This window comes from Jaculus jaculus, chromosome 6 (genome assembly GCF_020740685.1).
Source record: "Jaculus jaculus isolate mJacJac1 chromosome 6, mJacJac1.mat.Y.cur, whole genome shotgun sequence".
In the NCBI taxonomy this organism is placed as follows: domain Eukaryota; kingdom Metazoa; phylum Chordata; class Mammalia; order Rodentia; family Dipodidae; genus Jaculus; species Jaculus jaculus.
This window is the reverse complement of record NC_059107.1, coordinates 146511515-146531958: the sequence shown is the minus strand read 5'-3', so window position 1 is coordinate 146531958 and position 20444 is coordinate 146511515. Positions and strand designations below refer to the sequence as shown.

The window sequence follows — 20444 nt, the reverse complement described above, 5'->3', positions numbered from 1 at the left end:
CGCTCTAGCTCAGGCTGACCTGGAATTCACTCTGTAGCCTCAGGGTGGCCTCGAACTGGAGGCAATACTCCTACCTCTGCCTCCTGAGTGCTGGCATTAAAGATGTGTGCCACCATGCCTGGCAATAAATAGATTTTTGAGGTAGAGTTTTGATATAACCCAGGTTGACCTGGAATTTACTATGTAGTCTCAGGGTGGCCTTGAACTCATGGTGATCCTCTTACCTTTGCTTCTGAAGTGCTGGAATTAAAGGTGTGCACCACCATGCCCAGCTAGGTTATTCTGTAAAAAAATATTATTACCACTAACTAAGAGGCTGTGAAAATATTATCCAAAATGGATGCTTAGTTCACAGTGTCTCCCTGGGAATATTTCATTATAGCTGTTTTAATTTAAAAGTCCTTGAGAGAGGGGCCGCACGCATCTGGAGTTCGTTTGCAGTGGCTGGAGGCTCTGGAGCACCCCTTCTCTCTCTCTCTCTCTGCCTCTTTCTCTCAGTCTGTCGCTCTCAAATAAATAAATAAAAATTTAAAGAAATCTTTAAAAGTCCTTGAGAGGGGCAGGAGAGATGACTCAATGGTTAAGGCACTTGCCTGCAAAGCCTAAGAACACAGGTTCCATTCCCCAGTACCCATATAAACCAGATGCACAAAGTGGCATATGCATCTGGAATTTGTCTGTAGTGACTAGAAGCCTTGGCATGCCCATTCTCTCTCTCAAATAAATAAATAACATTCTTTATTAGTATTAGTTCCTTAAGAAGTAAGCCCTTTTGGGGTAAGGGTCTGCCAGCTGTCTTTGTCCTGATGCTGTGATGCTGTGTCTCCTCAGAAATTGGTTCCTTTGTCATTCTTTACAGAATCAGTCCTTGACAGAAATGCTCCTCAAAACTCAGAATGCTGTTGGGGAACTGTATCTTGAAATTGGGATGACTCAGAAAGGATTCAGTTATTTCCAGGAGGCGTGGTCAAACCTGCTGAGTTTTTCACTCAGTGACTTAAAAAATAGCCAGGACTTGATGAAACAGAAAGGTAAGGTGGACACAAGCAGAGATGCCCCGTGCATCTCAGAGTCCTTCTATTCCTCCTGGACCCTGGGCCAGGGAAGGAATGGTGGCTTGGGCTTTGTTGCCTGGTCTTTTTGGAAGGTGCGTGCGCGCGCGTGTATGTGATAAAATGCATCTCTTCCTGACAGATTACCCTTTTAGAATTTTAGAGATTGTTAAGATGGGTCTCAAAGAAAGAGGCTTGAGCAGTAAGGGGACCTTTAGACCTTGACTCTGAAGCTGGCCTTTAGCCTTCCTGAGTCACCATTTGCATGTTTATAAGTTATGGTAAAACCTCATCTGCGGTATATATTGTGAGGCTAAAGTGTTCCTACAGTACTGGAAAGCACCCAGATAGTAGCTGGTATCCATTTAAGTTCTCACTGGTTATTTTATTCTCCAGTAGTTAGTGCCAGTACAACAGATGCAAAGAAAATGTACTGAACCAAAGTTTAGCTTGAGCATCTGGAATTCAAAAATCCAAATGAGCTGGGGCATGGTGGCTCACACCTTTAATCCCAGCACTTGGGAGGCAGACATAGGAGGATCACCATGAGTTCGAGGCCACACTGAAAGTACATAGTGAAAGTACATAGCCTGGGCTAGAGTAAGACACTACCTCAAAAGACCAAGAAAAAGGCGGGGAGGGCTGGAGGGTGGCTTAGCGGTTAAGGCATTGTTTGCCTGTAAAGTCAAGGACCCAGGTTCAATTCCCCAGGACCCACATTAGCCAGATGCACAAGGGGGCTCATGTAGCTAGAATTTGTTTGCAGTGGCTGGAGGCCCTGGCGTGCCCATTCTCTCTCTCTCCCTCTTTCTCTGTCAAATCAATACATAAGTAAAATTTAAAAAATCAAAAATATTCTAAAATGTGAATGAACAGATTGTTTAAAATTTTTTATTTGTTTTCAAACAGAGAGAGATAGAAGAGAAACAGAGAAAATGAGTGTGTCAGGGCCTCCAGCCACTGCAATCGGACTCCAGATGCATGTGCCACTTTGTGCATCTGGTTTAAATAGGTACATTGGTTATTAGACTTTGCAGGCAAATACCTTAACTGCTGAGCCATTTCTCTAGCCCGTGAATGAATTTTTTTATATGTGCATATGTATGTGTTGTGTGTACATGTGTGTATGCATGTGCATATGTGTGTGGATAAGCATGCATATAGATCTAGAGGTTGATATCAGGAGTCTTCCTTAGGTGCTGTCCACCTTTTTTTTTTTTAATTTTTAAAATATATTTTATTTATTTATTTGAGAGAGAAAGAAAGAGGGAGAGAGAGAGAGAGAGAAAGAGAGAGAGAGAATGGGCACGCCAGGGCCTCCAGCCACTGCAAATGAACTCCAGATGCATGTGCCTCCTTGTGCATATGGCTTACATGGGTCCTGGGGAATTAAACCAGGGTCCTTTGGCTTTGCAGGCAAGCGCTGTAACCACTAAGCAATCTCCAACCTTTTTTTTTTTTTTTTTTTTTTTTTTTTTGGGATTTTCAAGTTAGGGTCTCACTTGGGCCTAGGCTGACCTGGAATTCACTATGTAGTCTCAGGCTAGTCTTGAACTCATGGTGATCCACCTACCTCTGCCTCCCAAGTGCTGGGATTAAAGGTGTACACTACCATGCCTGGCCTCACCTTATTCTTTGAGACAGGGTTTCTCACTGAACCTACTGCTCATTGCTTCAGCCAGACTGGTTGGCCAGAGAACCCCAGAGATTCCCTGTATCTATCCCCCCAGTATTGGGATAAAAGATGTATATTGTCATGCCTCACATTTTTTGTTGTTGCTGTTGTTTTGTTTTTCGAGGTAGGTTCCACTCTAGCTCAGGCTGACCTGGAATTCACTATATAGTCTCAGAGTGGCCTTGAACCCATGGTGATACTCCTACCTCTGCCTCCCAAGTGCTGGGATTAAAGGTGTGAGCCACCACACCCGGTTTGCCTCACATTTTATGTGGATACTGTGGATCCAAACTCAGGCCCTCATGCTTGCACAGCTAAGCCATCTCCTCAGCCATAGTTTGTTAATTTGAGACAAGAGTTTGTTATATAGCCTAGGCTGGCTTTGAACTTGAAATCTGCTCCCTCAGCCTTCTAAGGGCTGGGATTATAAAGCATGTGCTTTATGCCCAGTTAACAGCTAAACCTTTCTGAGACTCAATATGATGTTCAAACAGTTCCAGATTTTAGCGTTTGCATTTTTTTTCAGATTAGGGATTTTTCAACTGTAAATAATCTGTGCAAATGTTCCAAAATCCAAGAAACTCCCAGCTTTGAAACACTTCTGGTCCCAAGCAGTCTGGGAAAGCAATACTCAGTCCAGATTGAATACCCTTGAGCCACTGACTTAAGCAGAGTGAAGGATTCTACATTTTGTCATCCTTACATGGCTTTATCAGTGAGCTTTTATTGAATAACCAACCATCCCAATCCTTGGTGGTTCAAAATAAGTTGCCTACATGTTATGGGGTCAGCTGAGGGATTAACCCTGCTTCTCCAGGGTGGGCTCAGCATATTCAGGCTTGGCTCATGTAAGTATCTGAGATTAGTTTAGTAGGCAGCCTTGATAGGACTGGCTGACCTAAGAGCACTTTACTACATGTCTGATGGTTGCTCAGGTGGGTGGAGGTACAGGGGTGAGTTTAACACCTTCTCAATCCCACCACGTTGATAAGATTAACTATCACAAGTTATAATAACTGCCATGGGATAGAATTAGAACAAGAATGTGGAGGGGCCCACCCATGAGAAGGAGATGCAGAGATTTCTTTGGGGAGAGGACAATAAAGCTGAGATTTGCCAGGAATCTCAGGGGGCAATCTTGGCAGAGGGAATCACATATGTAGAGCCTCAAGGTGAGGGAGGCTGGGCCTGTCTCGGGCATGGAGAGATGCTTCAGTGAGCAAAATGGAGGCAGCCACTGGACCCAGACAGTGTAGGGCTTTGGGCCTCAGATCTCAGCCAGCAAGTAGATTTTTCTTTTTTTCAAGATAGGGTCTCACTCTGGTTCAGGCTGACCTAGAATTCACTTATGTAGTCTTAGGGTGGCCTCGAACTCATGGTGATCCTCCTACTTCTGCCTCCTGAGTGCTGGGATTAAAGGCATGCACCACCATGATGCCTGGCTAGATTTAAAAAATATATATAAATATATTTATTTATTTGAGAGAGGAAGGGAGGAGGAGAGAGAATGGGTGTTCCAGGGCCTCCAGTCACTGCAGATGCATGTGCCCCCTTGTGCATCTGGGTTATGTGGGTCCTGGAGAATCAAACTGGGATCCTTTGGCTTTGTAGGCAAATGCCTTAACCACCAAGCTATGTCTCCAGCCCAGCATGCAGATTTTATTCTAAGGACAAGGGGAAGGTACTTAGTGAGTTAGGATAGGAATAATACCATGTGATTCTTGTTTTGAAATAGCTTTTGCTGCTGTATAGAAAATGCGTTATCTGAATACAGGGAAACTAGTCATGTGGCTCCCCCACTCTGATGCCCAAGATGCACCCCACAGTTCGGTCTCTGTTCCATAGCACAGGTAGCCAACACTTCCCACTTCCCCATGCCTCCACACTGTACTAATCACGTCTTTGCAGAACATCAGTGATAGTTTGCTGGAGCTGCTCTCACAAGGTGTCACAGGCTGGGGGCTTAACAAAGAAGACACTTGAGCCAGCATGGCACTGCACGCCTTTAATCCCAGCTCTTGGGAGGCTGAGGTAGGGGAATTACTGTGAACCTGAGGCTAGCCTAGAACTACAGAGGGAGTTCTAGGTTGCTGGGCTAGAGTGAGACACTGCCTTGAAAACAAACCAACAAGATCAAAAACAAAAACAGAAAAAGAAGGGTCGACTGCTTCTTAGACATTTCTCTTTGGCCTAATGTTGACCCTTCTACCTGTGCCACACATGGCTTCTCCTTGTCCCCACATGTGATCTAAAGAGGACCCCTTCTCCCTGCCTCCTTCCACATGTGGTCTTCAGTAGATCTTAATCTTCTCATTCTATTTTAGTACTGTTTCTGCTTGTGTGTATGTGGCTAAGGTGGTGTGTGTGTTTGGTGTGTGCATCTGTATGCTGGTCCCCACATACCTGCAGCGGCCACTGAGCGCTGGGTGTCGGGCTCCCCTGCTCTTCCGCCTGGTCTTATTTTGAGCTGGCATCGCTTACTGCTCCAGGAGCTTGCTGTTTTTGATTTTTTGTGAGCTGCCATCATCCTCATTGTAACTTACTGCTTTAAAGAAACTGTTCGCAGGGCTAGAGTGATGGTTTAGTGGCTAAGGCACTTGTCTGCAAAGCCTAAGGACCCAGGTTCAATTCCCCAGTACCCACATAAGCCAGATACACAAGGTGGTACATGCATCTGGAGTTCATTTGCAATGGCTGGAGGCCCCTGGCATGCCCGTTCTCTTTCCCCCTCTCTCTCTTTAATAATCTCTCTAATACATAAATAAAAATAAAATAAAGAAACTCTGCAAATACAGTCATGTTTTGAGGTCCTGGGTGTGAGGACTTCAACACAGGAGTTTGGGAGGAACAAAATTCTGCTCCGTTAATTATTATGCTTTTTTCTATTCTGATAACAAAGTATTATTTAGAAACTGCTTCCTGCTGGGCATGGTGGCACATGCCTTTAATCCCAGCACTCAGGAGGCAAAGGTAGGAGGATCGCCATGAATTCAAGGCTACCCTAAGACTACATAGTGAATTCCAGGTCAGTCTGAGCTAGAGTGAGAGCCTACCTTGAAAAACCAAAAAAAAAAAAAAAAAAAAAGATGAAAAAGAAAAGAAGAAAAGAAACTGCTCCTATCCATTTTTTAATTTTAATTTTAATTTATTTAAAAGAGGGAGAGGGAGAGAGAAAGAATGGGCATGCCAGGGCCTTCAGCCATTGCAAAAGAACTTCAGACGCTTGCACCCCCTTGTGCATCTGGCTTACATGGGTCCTGGGGAATCTAATCAGGGTCCTTTGGCTTTACAAGCAAACGCTTTAACTGCTAAGCCATCCCTCCAACCCATTTTTTTTTTTTGAGAGAGAGAGAGAGAGAGAATGGGCATGCAAGGGCCTTTCAGTCGCTGTGAACAAACTCCAGACATGTGCACCCCCTTGTGTGCGTGTGCAACGCTGTGTGTTTTTATCACTGTGAATCTGGCTATGGGGATCTGGAGACTTGAACATGTGTTCTTAGGCTTCGCAGGCAAGTGCCTTAACAGCTAAGCCATCTCTCCAGCCCTTCCTATTCACTTTTTAAAGGTCTGTGTGAGGCCTGCCATGGCTCAGGGAACATAGGAAAGAGGGCAGAAAGATTGTAAGAGCCCCAGAGTGGGTAGGAATATCCTGAGGCATGGTCCCTCAGAGACTGATGAGGCATTTGTGACCCCATAGTGAATACTATAACCCCACTTAGGATGGCCTCCAAGGTAACAGGAGCTGGGGCAAGGGGATAAAAGAGTATAACCTGTTATTATATAAAATTAAATTGAAAATTAAAATTTAAAAAGTCTGTGTACACACACATACAAGGACAACTCAATCGAGGAACAAAATTGTTGGGCCTTTTGAGACCATGTGTATCTAGGGGAAGCTGGTTACTTCTTAACTGGGTTTGTAGTTGGTTGGTGTGATTCTGTAGTAGACAGCTTCAAGTTGCTGGGATGAACCTCCAAATGAGGCACAGTTATGGGAGGAAGAGAATTTATTTAAAAATTACAGCTCCAGAAGAAATTGGCTCCCTTTCACAGGCCCAGGCAGAGACAAAAGTCTTCAGGTTCAAGGTGTTGTCTCAGCTCCTGGGCCCTGTAACTGCCATGCACATCCAAAGGCCTTGTATGGAAACCAACCCCCATTCAATGGTTGATTGGTCCAGAAAGATCCAGGCTTTTAAAAAAGAATTTTTTCATTTATTTATTTATTTATTTATTTGTTTTTTTGAGGTAGGGTTTCACTCTAGCCCATGCTGACCTGGAATTCACTATGGGGTCTCAGGGAGGGTGGCCTCGAACTCACAACAATCCTCCTACCTCTGCCTTCTGAGTGCTGGGACTAAAGGTGTGCGCCACCATGCCTGGCTCACTTACTTTTTGCAAGGAGAGAGAGACAGACAGGCAGACAGACAGATAGACACACATACACAGAGAATAGTCATGCCAGGGCTCCAACCACTGAAAATGAAGTCCAGATGCATATACCACTTTGTGCATCTGGCTTTATATGGGTACTGGGGAATCAAACCTGGGATATTAGGCCTTTCAAGCAAATACCTTAACTGCCGAGCCATCTTTACAGCCCAGTCCTGGCTCTTAGCAGTGATGAAGTGGTATTAAATGCTAGACCTTTTGACATTAATATTAAATGCTAGGCCTATTGACATTTTGACCCTTTTGTAGAAACACTACCTTAGGCATCATATTCTTTGCTAACATTTCTTTTCTCCAGTCAACGTGCTTAATAACCTGGCAAAGTCAGCATCACAGGAGTTCTTGAAAGAGAACCACATTCTGGAATATGCTACTGAAGTTTCCAAGTTAGTGAGCAACAACCCCTTGGATCAAGCGACCATGAAGTACACTGAAGGCATTCTCATGTAAACATGGACTTTTTCCTGTCTTCTGCATTAGCTTTTATTCTTATTTATTGATATGCTCAGGGCCTGGAGGTATAGCCGTTGTTACAGTGCTTGTTAGCTCTGGGTTCTATCCAAAGAGCCCCATAAAACTGGGCATGGTGGTACCTGCCTAGGATTCCAGCACTGGGAAGGTAGAGGCAGGAAGATCAGGGGTTCAAGGTCATCCTTGTAAGGGTTGTGAAAGACTGAAGACCCCACAAGACCACTCTGAGGCAGGAAGAAGCTGTTTGTCAGGGCCTGAGCTGCCGGGCTGTCTCGTGGGAGGAGAGAGAGAGAACAGCCTGCGTGGCTCGGAATAGTCTGGGTTTTTATAGAGTTTTTCCTTCAGGAGAGGAGCCAGGTTGTCTCTAAGATAAGATTAGCAGGAAACTATGGCCAAGGGCATTGTTAAGTCAGAGAGAAGGGGTTGAACACCTAAAGTTGTACCAGTTGGGCTGCTGCTTCTCTTCCTTCATTTAGACTCCGTCTTGGCACTCTTGTTCTACCTGACAATCCTTGGTGGGATATTGAGTTTGAGGCCACTCTGGGTTACATGAAACCCTGTCTCAAGTGCTGGTATTAAAGGCCAGTGCTGCTGCACCTGGCCTAAATGCTTTTTTTTTTTTTTTTTTTTTGCTATAGAGCCCAGACTAGCTTGAAACCCACTATGTAGTCCAGGCTGGCCTTGAACTCATGATCCTCCTGCCTCAGCCTGCCAGTGCTGGAAGTATAAGCCCAGACCACTATGCCTGGCTGCTCTAATTTCCTTATAAAGATTTTTCTAGGGACATGGGGATGGAGCTCGGCAGTAGCATATGCCTCACCATAAAAAATAGCAGCATTGAAGTTCTTGAATCTCTACCATTATAAGCTGGTCTTACTGTCTTATCAGGATAGATCTCTGTTTCTACCCTGCTCATTGAGAAGTATTTTTGACAGCCCAGTGAGTATAAAATACTCACCATGAACGTTTATCATGCCTAATAAATCACAAACCTATGTTTCACTTTCAGGTTAGTTGCCGGAAACACTTTTCTTGCAAAACTGAAATTTCAAGAGTGTTTAAATATCAGAAGAAGTTTATTTGGTGATAAGAACATGCCAGTTGGTGAAATCATGGAATCTTTAGCAGATTTGCTCTTTTTTTTACTAAGAGATAATGAAAAGTAAGTTTCTATGAATTATTTTAGGGAACATACCCTGCCTCACAGTCCACTGCATGGGACTGGAAGTCTGCAGTTACCTATTACCTATCATGGTTTTCAGTCCTGTTGGTAAACTGGGTGGGAACACAGCCTTGCCAAGGGCTCTGTCCCACTGTGTTTGTCAGGGCATTGACTGTAAGGTACTGAGAAGGTCCTCTGGGCCCACATGCTATGGAGGCTTGGTGGTAGGTAAGCACACAGGAGTCCAGTGTGTCACTGTGAGGGGTTTCCAGGGTCTTGGGCCCAGTGAGCAGGGCCTCTGTGCAGGCCTTGCCCCAGCCACTGTCTGAGGATTCCACGCCACTGCTCTGTCTCTGTGAGACCAAGGCCAGAGCCCGCCATATCTCAGGTCGTGTTTGCTGGCTGTGTTCCCCTCACTCAGGCTGCTTTTCCATGTGGCTCTGTCCTTAGCTCCCTCCATGTCTCAGATTAGACATGACATCAGAAGTCTTCCCCAGACCTAATAGTGTGAACACGTCCATGTCTGACTGCTTTTCCTGGCCACAGGTTGATGTGGGAGGAGGAAGCTCTCTGTGATGCCTCAGAGAGCCAGCTGCAGGCTTCTCAAAGCCCAGCAGCGCCTTCCCACAGCAGTCAGCTGACTGAATGGTCAGGGATGCACTTGGCTAAATTGTGAAGTTGCTAAGGCTGGGTTTTGGAGTTCCTCTTCCCACCCCTCCTTGTGCCCAGCCTTCCTTTCCACCCCAGTTTTTTTGTGTGTGAGGTGTGCATGCATGTATGTTTGTGTATGGGCACATGTGTATGTGTGTACGTCCAGAGGACAACCTCAGGTGTCCTTCCTTAGGTATGTTGTCTACTTCCTGCTACTACATATGATATATAGACACATGTGCCACTTTGTGCACCTGGCTTTACATGGGAACTAGGGAATTGATACCAGATCAACAGACTTTGCAAGAAAGAGCTTTTAATTGCTGAGCTATCTCTCCAGCCTCTTGTCCAGATTTTGAGTGGTGGAGCCTCAGGTCAGCCCTGGGAAGCCCGAACAAACTGCCAAGTCTAACCACTGGGCACATTGCCATGCCCTCCTGACTTCAGGACTTGAGATCCATGCTACCAGCATCAGCCCACCACATCCAGTGTGTGGGGCCAGGACTCCGCAAAGCAGGCCTCCCTTCACATCTGCGGCACCCAGCAGCAGCCCAGACCCTTGGTGTCTCCCTCCTCTCTAACTGGTCTCTTTCCCTGGAGCCTCACTGCTTCAGCACAGCCTCCAGCTTCTACTCAGGCAACTGCCCACAACATCAGCTGATCCTGCTGTCCTGTTAATGAGAACTTGTCCATATCAAAGTCCAAACCTGGGGCCGGAAAGATAGCTCACGATGGAGTGATCATGCTAGAGTGCTTAACTAGCATGTATTAGGTCCTTGCTTTGGCTCCCCAGTACTGCAAAATAAATAATTAGTAAATAAATAAATAAACAGTCCCAGTCCCTTAGGTTTGCATGCAGAGTTTTTCATGAGTGAGGCTCTGCCTCATTCTGTATTCTTCCTTCCAACTGTTGGAGATTCTGAGGCCAAGGATTTCTCCCCCCCTCCTTCCCCCCCCTCTATATATATACATACATATATACACATACATATATATGTTATTTGAGAGAGAGAGCAAAAGAGGGAGGGAGAGAATGGGTATACCAGGGTCTCTAGCCACTGCAAATGAACTCCAGATGCATGCACCACTTTGTGCATCTGGCTCATGTGAGTCCTGGGGAATCAAACCTGGGTCATTTGGCTTCTCAAGCAAGTGCCTTAAACAGCTAAGCCATCTCTCCAGCTCAAGGATTGCTTTTTTTGTTTTTTGTTTTTGAGGTAGGATCTCACTCTAGCCCAGGCTGACCTGGAATTCACTATGGAGTCTCATGGTGGCCTTGAACTCACGGCAATCATCCTACCTTTGCCTCCCAAGTGCTGGGATTAAAGGCTCAAGAATTACTGTTTTTTAAGTATCTTATTTATTTATTTGCAAGGAGGGAGAGAGAGAGATTGCATGGGCACACCAGGGCTTACTGCCATTGCAACACTTTGTGCATCTGGCTTTACATGGACACTGGGGAATCAAACCTGGGCTGGCTGGCTTTGCAAACAGGCGCTTTAACCTTCTCTCCAGCCCAAGAATTACTCTTAAACATCACTACTTCCCAGTCTTAGTTCTAGCATTCAGTGAATGTTTGTTGAATTAATACCACGTTTCTTCAGGAAAAAAAACAATTCAGCTTCTATTTTTCTAGATCCCAAAGGAAGCAAGTAAATGAATATTACAGACAGGTGATAAGAATCAAGGAAAATGCAGATGCGCTGACCACGTCCAAGCTTGTCAGGAAGCAGCTAAACATCAGCCTCAGCAACACCATGTACAAATTAGGTAATTGCTCTAATCAGATGCCCCTGATGAGCAGGTGACTTTGCCTTTGTTTCTTTTTCATACTTTGCTTATTTCCAAAATGCCTTTGCTTAAAAAAAAAAAAAAAAAAAGTACTTTTTTGAGAGAGTAAAAGAGGCAGATAGAGAGAATGGGTGTGCCAGGGCCTTCTTTCTGACGCTACAAATGAGCTCCAGGTGCATGCTCCTCTCTGTGCATCTGGCTTTCGTGGATACTGGGCATAGAACCCAGGTCATTAGGCTTTGTAATCAAGTGCCTTTACTGCTGAGTCATCTCTCCAGTGCCCCCCTTTTAAATATGCGTGTTCATGTGTGTGTGGGAGCCAAGGGATAGGGTGTCATCCTCAGGAACACCACCTGCCTCTTTTGAGACTGGGTCTCTCATTGCCCTCAACCTCAGCAATTAGACTAGACCAGCTGGTCAGTCAACCCCAGGGATCCTCCTGTCCCTGTGATCCCAGTGATGGGATTAAATTTTTTTTGTTTATTTTATTTATTTATTTGAGAGCAACAGACGGAGAGAGAGAAAGAGGCAGAGAGAGAATGGGCGCGCCAGGGCTTCAAGCCCCAGTGATGGGATTATAGGCACATGCCTATGCAGGGTTCTGGATCTGAGGAGGAATTAAATTCTATAATGATGCAGGAGATCTCAGGCTTGTGAATCCCAAGTTTTGCAGTCTTACCCAAATTGGCAAAGAATTGAAAAAAAAATCAGACTCTGAGAAAGGCAAATTATGAATTATGAGGTTTATTTTAGGAAGAATTAGGATCCAGGGGAAGGGTAGCTGAAAGACTCAAGCCGGAAGGGGATTCTCCTTGCCTTATGGGAAAGAAGGGGAGATGGACAGACTTACTTTCACCAAGAAATCTGGGACGAACCTCTGGAGAAGGCACATGCGCATGAGCATGCACACACGCACAGACACACACACACACACGCACACACACATGCATGCACTCACGAAGGTAAAACACGAGAGCCTGAGCAAGCCAAGAGATCCCCCTCACATCAGAGATCAGAGAGAGCATACAGGTAGCAGAGCAAGAAAGCATCCAAGAGCAAAACAACAAGTGGAGAGCACGCAGGAAAGTTTCCAGGCCAGTGACTCCTCCTCTCCTTGCCAGGCTGGGAAGGGGCAAGAGACTTACACGCTTGCATTCAGGGGGAACCAGAGGACTGAGGGGACCAAGAGGAGGACGAGGCACACTCATGTGGTTAGGCAAGAGAGTACCCAGAACAGGATGCTTGTGGAAAGGAAGCAGAAAAACACCATGCAAAAAGAAACCCTCCCCCTTCCCAGCCAGCCTGGGAAGGGGAGAACTCACCGACAGGAGCCAGGAAGCAAAGACCAGGAGAGCGAAGAGCAGGCCAGGAGATTTACACAGACACACACATGCGTGCCAGGAATAAGGATGAGCCTCGTCACCAGACTCAGGTGTGTAGGGAAAAGAGAGAGACCTGATGGGTTGGTGGACTCACGCAGCCGACTCGGGAGGGGCCAGCCCACCCAGGTGTGCTGAGCTGAGGGAGAAGCAGGGAATGCTGCCGGGGAGTGTTACTTGCAGCCATCTTGGAAGAGTCTGGACCACATGCAGGTTCTAGTCCTGCCAGGGCAGGCAAGGTGGCATGGTGGCATGCTTTTTATTTTATGTATTTATTTTTAATGAGTGAGCATGCCAGGGCCTCCAGTCACTGCAAACTCCAGACGCCTGTGTCACCTTGTGCATTTGGCTTACGTAGGTCCTGAGGAGTTGAACCTGGGTTCTTTGGCTTTGCAGGCAAGTGCCTTAACCACTAAGCCATCTCTCCAGCCCCAGCATCCATGTTTTCCTTGGGTTTCTGTCCCTGGTTGACTGCCTCTAACAAATTATCTTTCTCCTGTTCCTTTCAGTGTCACAGTGCCTGGCATTTATGGGTATTAGGTATCTGGACTCAGATCATGTTTGCAAAGCAAGCACTTTACTAACCAGGCTATCTCCCCACCCCCTTTAATTTGTTTGTTGGATGCTGTTCTGGGGCCACTGCTAAAGGAACTCTGCAGAGGCCTCCCGAGGAGGGCCTCTTACTGTCCACACGATATCACTGGTGGCACCACAGTAGCTGGACCTCGTCTTTTATTGTCCATAGCCTGCTAGCTTGTCTGTCAATTGTGAGCATTCTGTAGAGTTTGCCGTTGCCTGGATTGTCATTGTCATACTTGGGAACTGAGGAGGAGCCTTGCTTCAGAATGGCACTCTTGTCTGGGCAGCACCTAAAAACAGGCTGGAAAAGGGCAGGCAGTGTGGAGTGGTCACCACCAAGGCCCATGGCACAGAGCAGGTCAGCCATGTGTCTGTCCAGAAGAGGCCTCTGAGCTGGGCAGGGAGTGGAACCTCTGAAAGGTCATCTCCAGCCTTGTGGATTTCATTTATCTGTATAGGGTACACAAATAATCTCTTCGGCTATAAATGCTGCAACTAGAAAACATTTGAAACACTGTCAGGGGTCCCAACACCTCCTTGCCATAGGTCACAGTCTGTGCTTCATCTAAGCAAGTGGTTTTTCAAACCTATACTGATTTTGCCCTTAGTCCAAAAGTCTGGAGACATTTATTGATTGATCTATTTTTTTTTTTTTTTTTTTGAGATTAGGGTCTCTCTCTAACCCAGGAATTCACTGTGTAGTCTCAGGGTAGCCCCGACCTCACAGTGACCCTCAAATCCCAAGTGTTGAGATTCAAGGTGTGTGCCACCATGCCTGGCTTGAAATTTATTTTCATGACTGAGTAGGGGGAGGGGAGTGCTAGTCTTATATGATGGGCTTTGGGGTGCTGGTGAATGTCCCCAAATATCCCTAGTGCTCGGACACAGAAACCCTAGCCTAAACCAACTGCTTTCCCAGCATGTATGCTTGTAATGCCTTTTCTTAAACAATAAAACATGATTGCTTTTATCTTAGCCACTCACTGAAGAGGAAACGGGCCTAAAATACCTTTATCATCAGTGACAGACTATTTTCAGTGGGTAGATTTAGGAATGTGTGCACGGGTGTATGAGCAAATAGTTTTTTCAGAAAAGGTTTTCAGGCTGAGCATGTGAAACATTTATTTAAAAACAGAAACTGCAGATGCAAAAGATTAGAGAAAATTTATGGAAGAGAAGTTGAGTATTTCTATTCTGGTTGTTCCATATCCTCCTCTGTTATGTAACAGTTTTAAAAAATTATTTTAAGTAATTTATTTATTTGAGAGAGAGAGAGAGAGAGAGAGAATTGGCATGCCAGGGCTTCCAGCTATTGCAAACTTGTGCCACCATGTGCATCTAGCTTTTGTTGGTACTAGGGAATTGAACCTGAGTTCTTAGACTTCACAGGCAAGTGACTTAACCGCTAAGCCATTTCTCCAGCCCTTTCAATATTTTTTTAATGGGGGGGAAGAGTGAATTGGCATGCCAGGGACTCCAGTCACTGCAATTGAACTCCAGATGTGTGCACCACCTGGTGTGCATGTGTGACCTTGTGCTTGCATCACCTTGTATGTCTGGCTTACATGGGATCTGGAGAGTTGAACATGGGTCCTTACTGCTTCGCAGTCAAGCACCTTTACTGATAAGCCATTTCTCCAGCCCATGTAACAGTTTTGGTTTCTAGTCTGTGGTGGAAGTAAAATACATGTCTTTCAATCTTACCAATAGCAATCTGCACATTTAATGTAATCACCATCAAAAGTCTAATGGCATTCTTCATAGAAATAGAAAAAAAATCCAAAAATTCATTTGGAAGCACAAAACCCCTCGAATATCTCAAACAATTTTGAGCAACAAAAATAAGACTGGTGGTATCACCATACCTGATTTTAGCCTATACTACAGAGCCATAGTAACAAAAATAGCATGGTACTGGCACGAAAACAGACATGTAGATCAATGGAACAGAATAGAGGACCCAGATATAAATTCAGGTAGCTATAGCCACCTGATCTTCAACAAAAATGTCAAAAATACTTACTGGAAAAAAGACAGCCTCTTCAGCAAATGGTGCTGGCAAACTGGATATATGTCCATAGAAGGATGAAAATAGATCCTTATCTCTCCCCATGTACAAGAATTAAGTCTAAATGGATCAAAGACCTTAATATCAGGCCAGAAACTCTGAAATTGCTAGAGGAAAAAGTAGCGGAAACCCTTTGACAGTGGTATTGGCAAAGACTTTCTGAATATAACCCCAGTTACTCAGAAATAAACCATGGATCAACCACTGGGACCTCAGAACATTACAAAGCTTTTGTACAGCAAAGGACACTGAATAGAGCAAAGAGACAACTTACAGAATGGGAGGAAATCTTTGCCAGCGATACGTCTGACAGAGGATTAATATCCAAAATATACAAAAAAACCCAAAATTAATAAGAAATCAAACAACCCAATTAAAAATGGGCTATGGAACTAAATAGAGAGTTCTCAAAGGAAGAAATACAGATGGCATATAAACATCTAAAAAAAAGTTCTACATCCCTAGCCATCAGGGAAATGCAGATTAAAACCATGTTGAGGGCTAGAGGAATGGCTTAGTGGTTAAGACATTTGCCTGCAAAGCCAAAGGACCCAGGTTCGATTCCCCAGAACCCATGTTAGTCAGATGCACAAGTGGGCACATACATCTGGAATTTGTCTGCAATGGCTGGAGGCCCTGGTGCACCCATTCTCTCTCTCTCTCTCCCTCTTTCTCTGCCAAATAAGTAAACAAAAAAAAAATAACATATTAAAAGTATGTTGAGATTCCATCTCACTCCTGTCAGAATGGCTACCATCATGAAAACAAATGACTGTAAATGCTGGCGAGGATGTTGAAAAAGAGGAACCCTCCTACACTATTTGTGGGAATGCAATCTGGTCCAGCCATTGTGGCAATCAATGTGGAGGTTCCTGAGACAGCTAAAAATAGATTTGCCATATGACCCAACTAAAGCACTCCTAGGTATACAACCTAAGGACTTATCTCACTACCTTGGGGATACTTGCTCACCATATTTATTGCTGCTCTATTCACAATAGCTAGGAAGTGGAACCAGCCTAGATGTTCCTCAACTGATGAGTGGATAATGAAGATGTGGCACATTTATACAATGGAGTTCTACTCAGTGGTAAAGAAAAATGAAATTTGCAGGAAAATGGATGGATCTGGAAAGGATTATACTTAGTGACATAACCCAGGCCCAGAAAGCCAAATGTCACGTGTTCTGTCTCATATGCGGATCCTGGCTAAAAATGATTGGACTTCTATGTGAGTAGGTATAAATCTTAGTAGCAGAGGCCAGTAAGCTAGAAAGCGGTTATACAGGGAATAGAAGCCAGGCAAGGTTGTTTGCATGCCTTTAATCCCAGTACTTGGGAGGCAGAGGTAGGAGGATTGCCATGAGCTCAAGGCCAGCCTGAGACTACATAACGAATTCCAGGTCAGCCTTGGCCAGAGTGAGAGTCGTACCTCAAAAAACAAACAAACAAACAAACAAACAAACAAACAAACAAAAACTACAACAAAACAAACAAAAGGAATAGGGAGGGGGTCTTAATATCATAGTATTGTATATATGTAAATAGAGGAACAGATTAATGGGGGTGAAAAGGCCTGAGTGAGGTCAGGAGAAGAGGTTGAGTAAAGAAAATGTGGAGGGAGGTCTAATCAAAATCTAAGAGGATATGAATAAGTCATATGAAAACCTGCTGTTTTGAACAATGGAACACTCAAAAGTCATAGATTGTTACTAGAAAATTTTCACTGCCAGGGATGGGATACCTTCCAGTGAGTTGTTGGCCAGGGAGGTTCCTGATACCTCCAAAACATTACAGGCTATTGCCGAGGCCCTTGGTTTCCCACCAGGAATAGATGGTAAGACCCTATTGCTGAAGACTCCACATACTTGGGCTGCAAGGCCACTGAGACATCCTGCTGGAACTGAGCTGATAACTTCCTCCATGTAGACCAGCTGACAGAAAGCTGGAAGAAGCCATTCTGCATGCAGTTCAATGGGAGAGAGAAATCACCAGTGAAGATACTCAACAGTGGGCACTGAAAGCCTTATATTTGGCCAGCCAGGCCAAATGAGCCAACGGTGCAATAGTGGCATGTCTGTCATGGTGGAAACCAACTGCCCTCTAATTGGACTGGAGGCCCGCTCCATGGGAGGGAATACATCCATGATACTGAAAACTTAAAACAGGGGTAGTCATAAGCCCTAGGGGTGTAACATCTGCTGCTGTCTGGCTAAATGGTTATACTATGCTCACCAAACTGCCCAGTAAGCACTTCTCTTAATGTTCATACCCGTATATTAATGCTACCCTCACTTTTGGTTAGAGAAACTTCTCTTTCCAGATGACAGTGTCCTTGGGATGACTCAGAAGGCACCATGGTGCTAAGAAAAAGTGGCAGAGGAGTGCTCAGCACTGAAATATCTCTGTCACATCTTCCAAGGCTCAGGGTCTATTGTGGAAGAGGCGGAAAGAATAGAAGAGCCAAAGGAAGGGTAGGACTCCTTACAACGTGATCCTCCAGACACAAAATGGCCTGGATATCCATGACCTCACAGTGCCTGACACTACCTACACAAGACCATTATAATAGGAAGAAAAGATCATGACATCAAAATAAAAGAGAGACTGATTGAGAGGGGGGAGGGGATATGATAGAGAATGGAGTTTCAAAGGGGAGAGTGGGGGGAAGGAGATAATTACTATAGGTTATTGTCTATAATTATGGAAGTTGTCAATAAAAATAAATAAAGGACCGAGTGATCCTAGCGCTTGGGAGGCAGAAGTAGGAGGATTGCCGTGTGTTTGAGGCCACCCTGAGACTACATAGTGAATTCCAAGTCAGCCTGAGTTATAGCAAGACCCTACCTCAGAATAAAATAAAATAAAATAAAAACAAATACATGCCTTTGCTTTCAGAGAACAGATATCTGTAATAGCAGCAATGGCAGTTTTTGAGACTTCTTAAACAAGTCTTTCCAAAGTGGCTCAGATTTGCATCTATTTTCAATGTGGTATGATCGTAATTTTTCTCTTGCTTATGCATGCTGGGTGAGTGCTTTGCCATTGACTAAAGCCCCAGATCTAATCAAGTCTTTTTCTGTAGGGAGTCATTTCTTGCCATCATTAGTGTTGGCCATTGAAATGGTAGCATCACATCCACTTCTTGCTGTCCTTAGCTTGTGTTGTTGGTTGATGGTGATACCTTGACAGACGGTCCACTTCTGGCTCACAGGAGCATGGTAGATGGTTAAGTCAACTGGTAATTTCAGTTTCCTCTGTCTTTGCTTCAGTTGGCAGCCCTGAGAGCAGATCAACATCCTCAGTACCTGATGACAAGAGTGTTGAGAAGGAAAATAGACTGTTGATCTAGAAACCTTCCAATCAGTTGTTCTGCAATATATAAAATTAATTTTAAATTTTCCTGCCTTATATGGGAAATTTCTATCTAAATGGAAATGTGCCCAAGTGAACTCATAAAATAAGAAGCAAGCCAGAGCCACATATAGCTGGGATTCTTCAGCATTCATCATTTTAAGAGGAGTCTTGGGTCTTCTTAATAAAAGTGTTGGTAAACATAAACCGTCAAAGTGGCGCTCTTTGGGGAAACAGCTATGGGGGAGGGAGGAGACAATAGTATACAGATGATTACTCTGTGTGCATTCGGGAAGCCTGTCTTTTAAATGCTTATTGCAATGTGTGACAAAATAGCAAGGTTATAGTATTTATCTAACCTGATTTTTTCTGTTGTCATTGTTTTTTTTTTTTTTTTTTTTTTGCTTTTTTGTTTTTCGAGGTAGGGTCTCACTCTAGCCCAGGCCGACCTGGAATTCACAATGGAGTCTCAGGGTGGCCTCAAACTCATAGCAATCCTCCTACCTCTGCCTCCCGAGTGCTGGGATTAAAGGCATGTGCCACCACACCCGAATGTTGTCATTGTTTTAAGAGGCAGGGTCTCCCTCTAGCTCAAGCTGACCTGGAATTCACTATGTAGTTTCACAGTGGTCTCTGACTCCTAGGGATCCTCCTACCTCTGTCTCCTAAATGCTGGGATTAAAGGCGTGCACCACCACACGTGGCTTCTGATTATTATTATTATTTATTTTTGATTTGGGTTTGTTTTGGGAGAATGATTCACCTTATAAAGAAAAGGACTTATCAGAACCCACCCAGCCCCCTCCTTGGAGCATCCACATTACAGACTTGGCCTCTTGCAAATCATTGTCTGCTTTTGTGGCTTTGAATTGGAGACCCATGGCACATTATTGTTTGGTCTTGTAGAAATTACCTGCTCATTGCTGGGATAACCCACCTGACCAGAAGCAGCTTATGGGGGCAAAGGGTTTATTTTGGCTTACAGTTTGAAGGTGAAGCTTCATTAGGGTGGGGAAAACAGGGCAGAGCAAGCAGTGGGGGTGTCATAACTTGTCACAGCACCAGGAAGGAAGTAGCAAGAGTGAACTGGCTCTCAGCACCCAGTAGGGCTGGAGTAATGAACCTCAAGGTCTGCCCCCAGGGATATACCTCCTCCAGCGATGCCCCATCACCCACAAGCCCCATTAGCTAGGAGGCTTAGTCACAAACATCTGAGGCTGTGGGGGATATTTTTGCATTCACACTGCCCCAGGTCTGTACCTGTCAATCCTGCAGGGCAGATCCTTAGGTGCTTTGCAGAAAAGCTGCCTGTTACTCTTGAGCAGTTCACTAAGTCTCCCACATGATTTCTAAGTTACTTATATGGCTTATATTTAATTCAGATCTCACAAATGCTCTTGAAAGTTGGTGAAAATCTCCTGAACTTGCCTGGATGCAGTAAAGGAAAACCGCAGATAAATAGATGGACTCTAGGTTTCCATACTCAAAGGCCCATACTATGTGTTCTGCAAGAGACAAAAAGGAAAATAACACTAGCAAAACAAACCTATTATAGAAAATACAGCACATTATGGCTTAAAGCACCATCTGCCTGGGGGGACTGGAAATGATTTTTGTTGGCTATAATCAGCCTTGTGACCTTTGGTGAGTCCCAACTTCTATGTCCCAGGGACATCTGTCTCTGGTCACCATCTGTAAAATAAGAACATTGAGTTCTTCCTCCTTCCTTCCTTGTGTGTGTGCACATATGTGTGTGTCCTTTGTGTGCAGGAGGTCCAACATCAAGTGTCCCCTCTATTGTTCTGCCTTGTTTG

At 44.7% G+C, this 20444-nt stretch overlaps 1 protein-coding gene across 1 annotated transcript in view; it reads left to right on the top strand.

Moving 5' to 3' along the window:
* The window catches only part of LOC101593562 (tetratricopeptide repeat protein 41-like), an 80006-nt gene that overhangs the window by 48672 nt on the left and 10890 nt on the right, over nt 1-20444 (top strand). The window contains exons 11-14 of the mRNA XM_045152258.1: nt 860-1031; nt 7475-7622; nt 8657-8809; nt 11097-11230. Coding sequence (XP_045008193.1) covers nt 860-1031; nt 7475-7622; nt 8657-8809; nt 11097-11230 — 607 coding nt within the window. The remainder of the gene's footprint in view (nt 1-859; nt 1032-7474; nt 7623-8656; nt 8810-11096; nt 11231-20444) is intronic.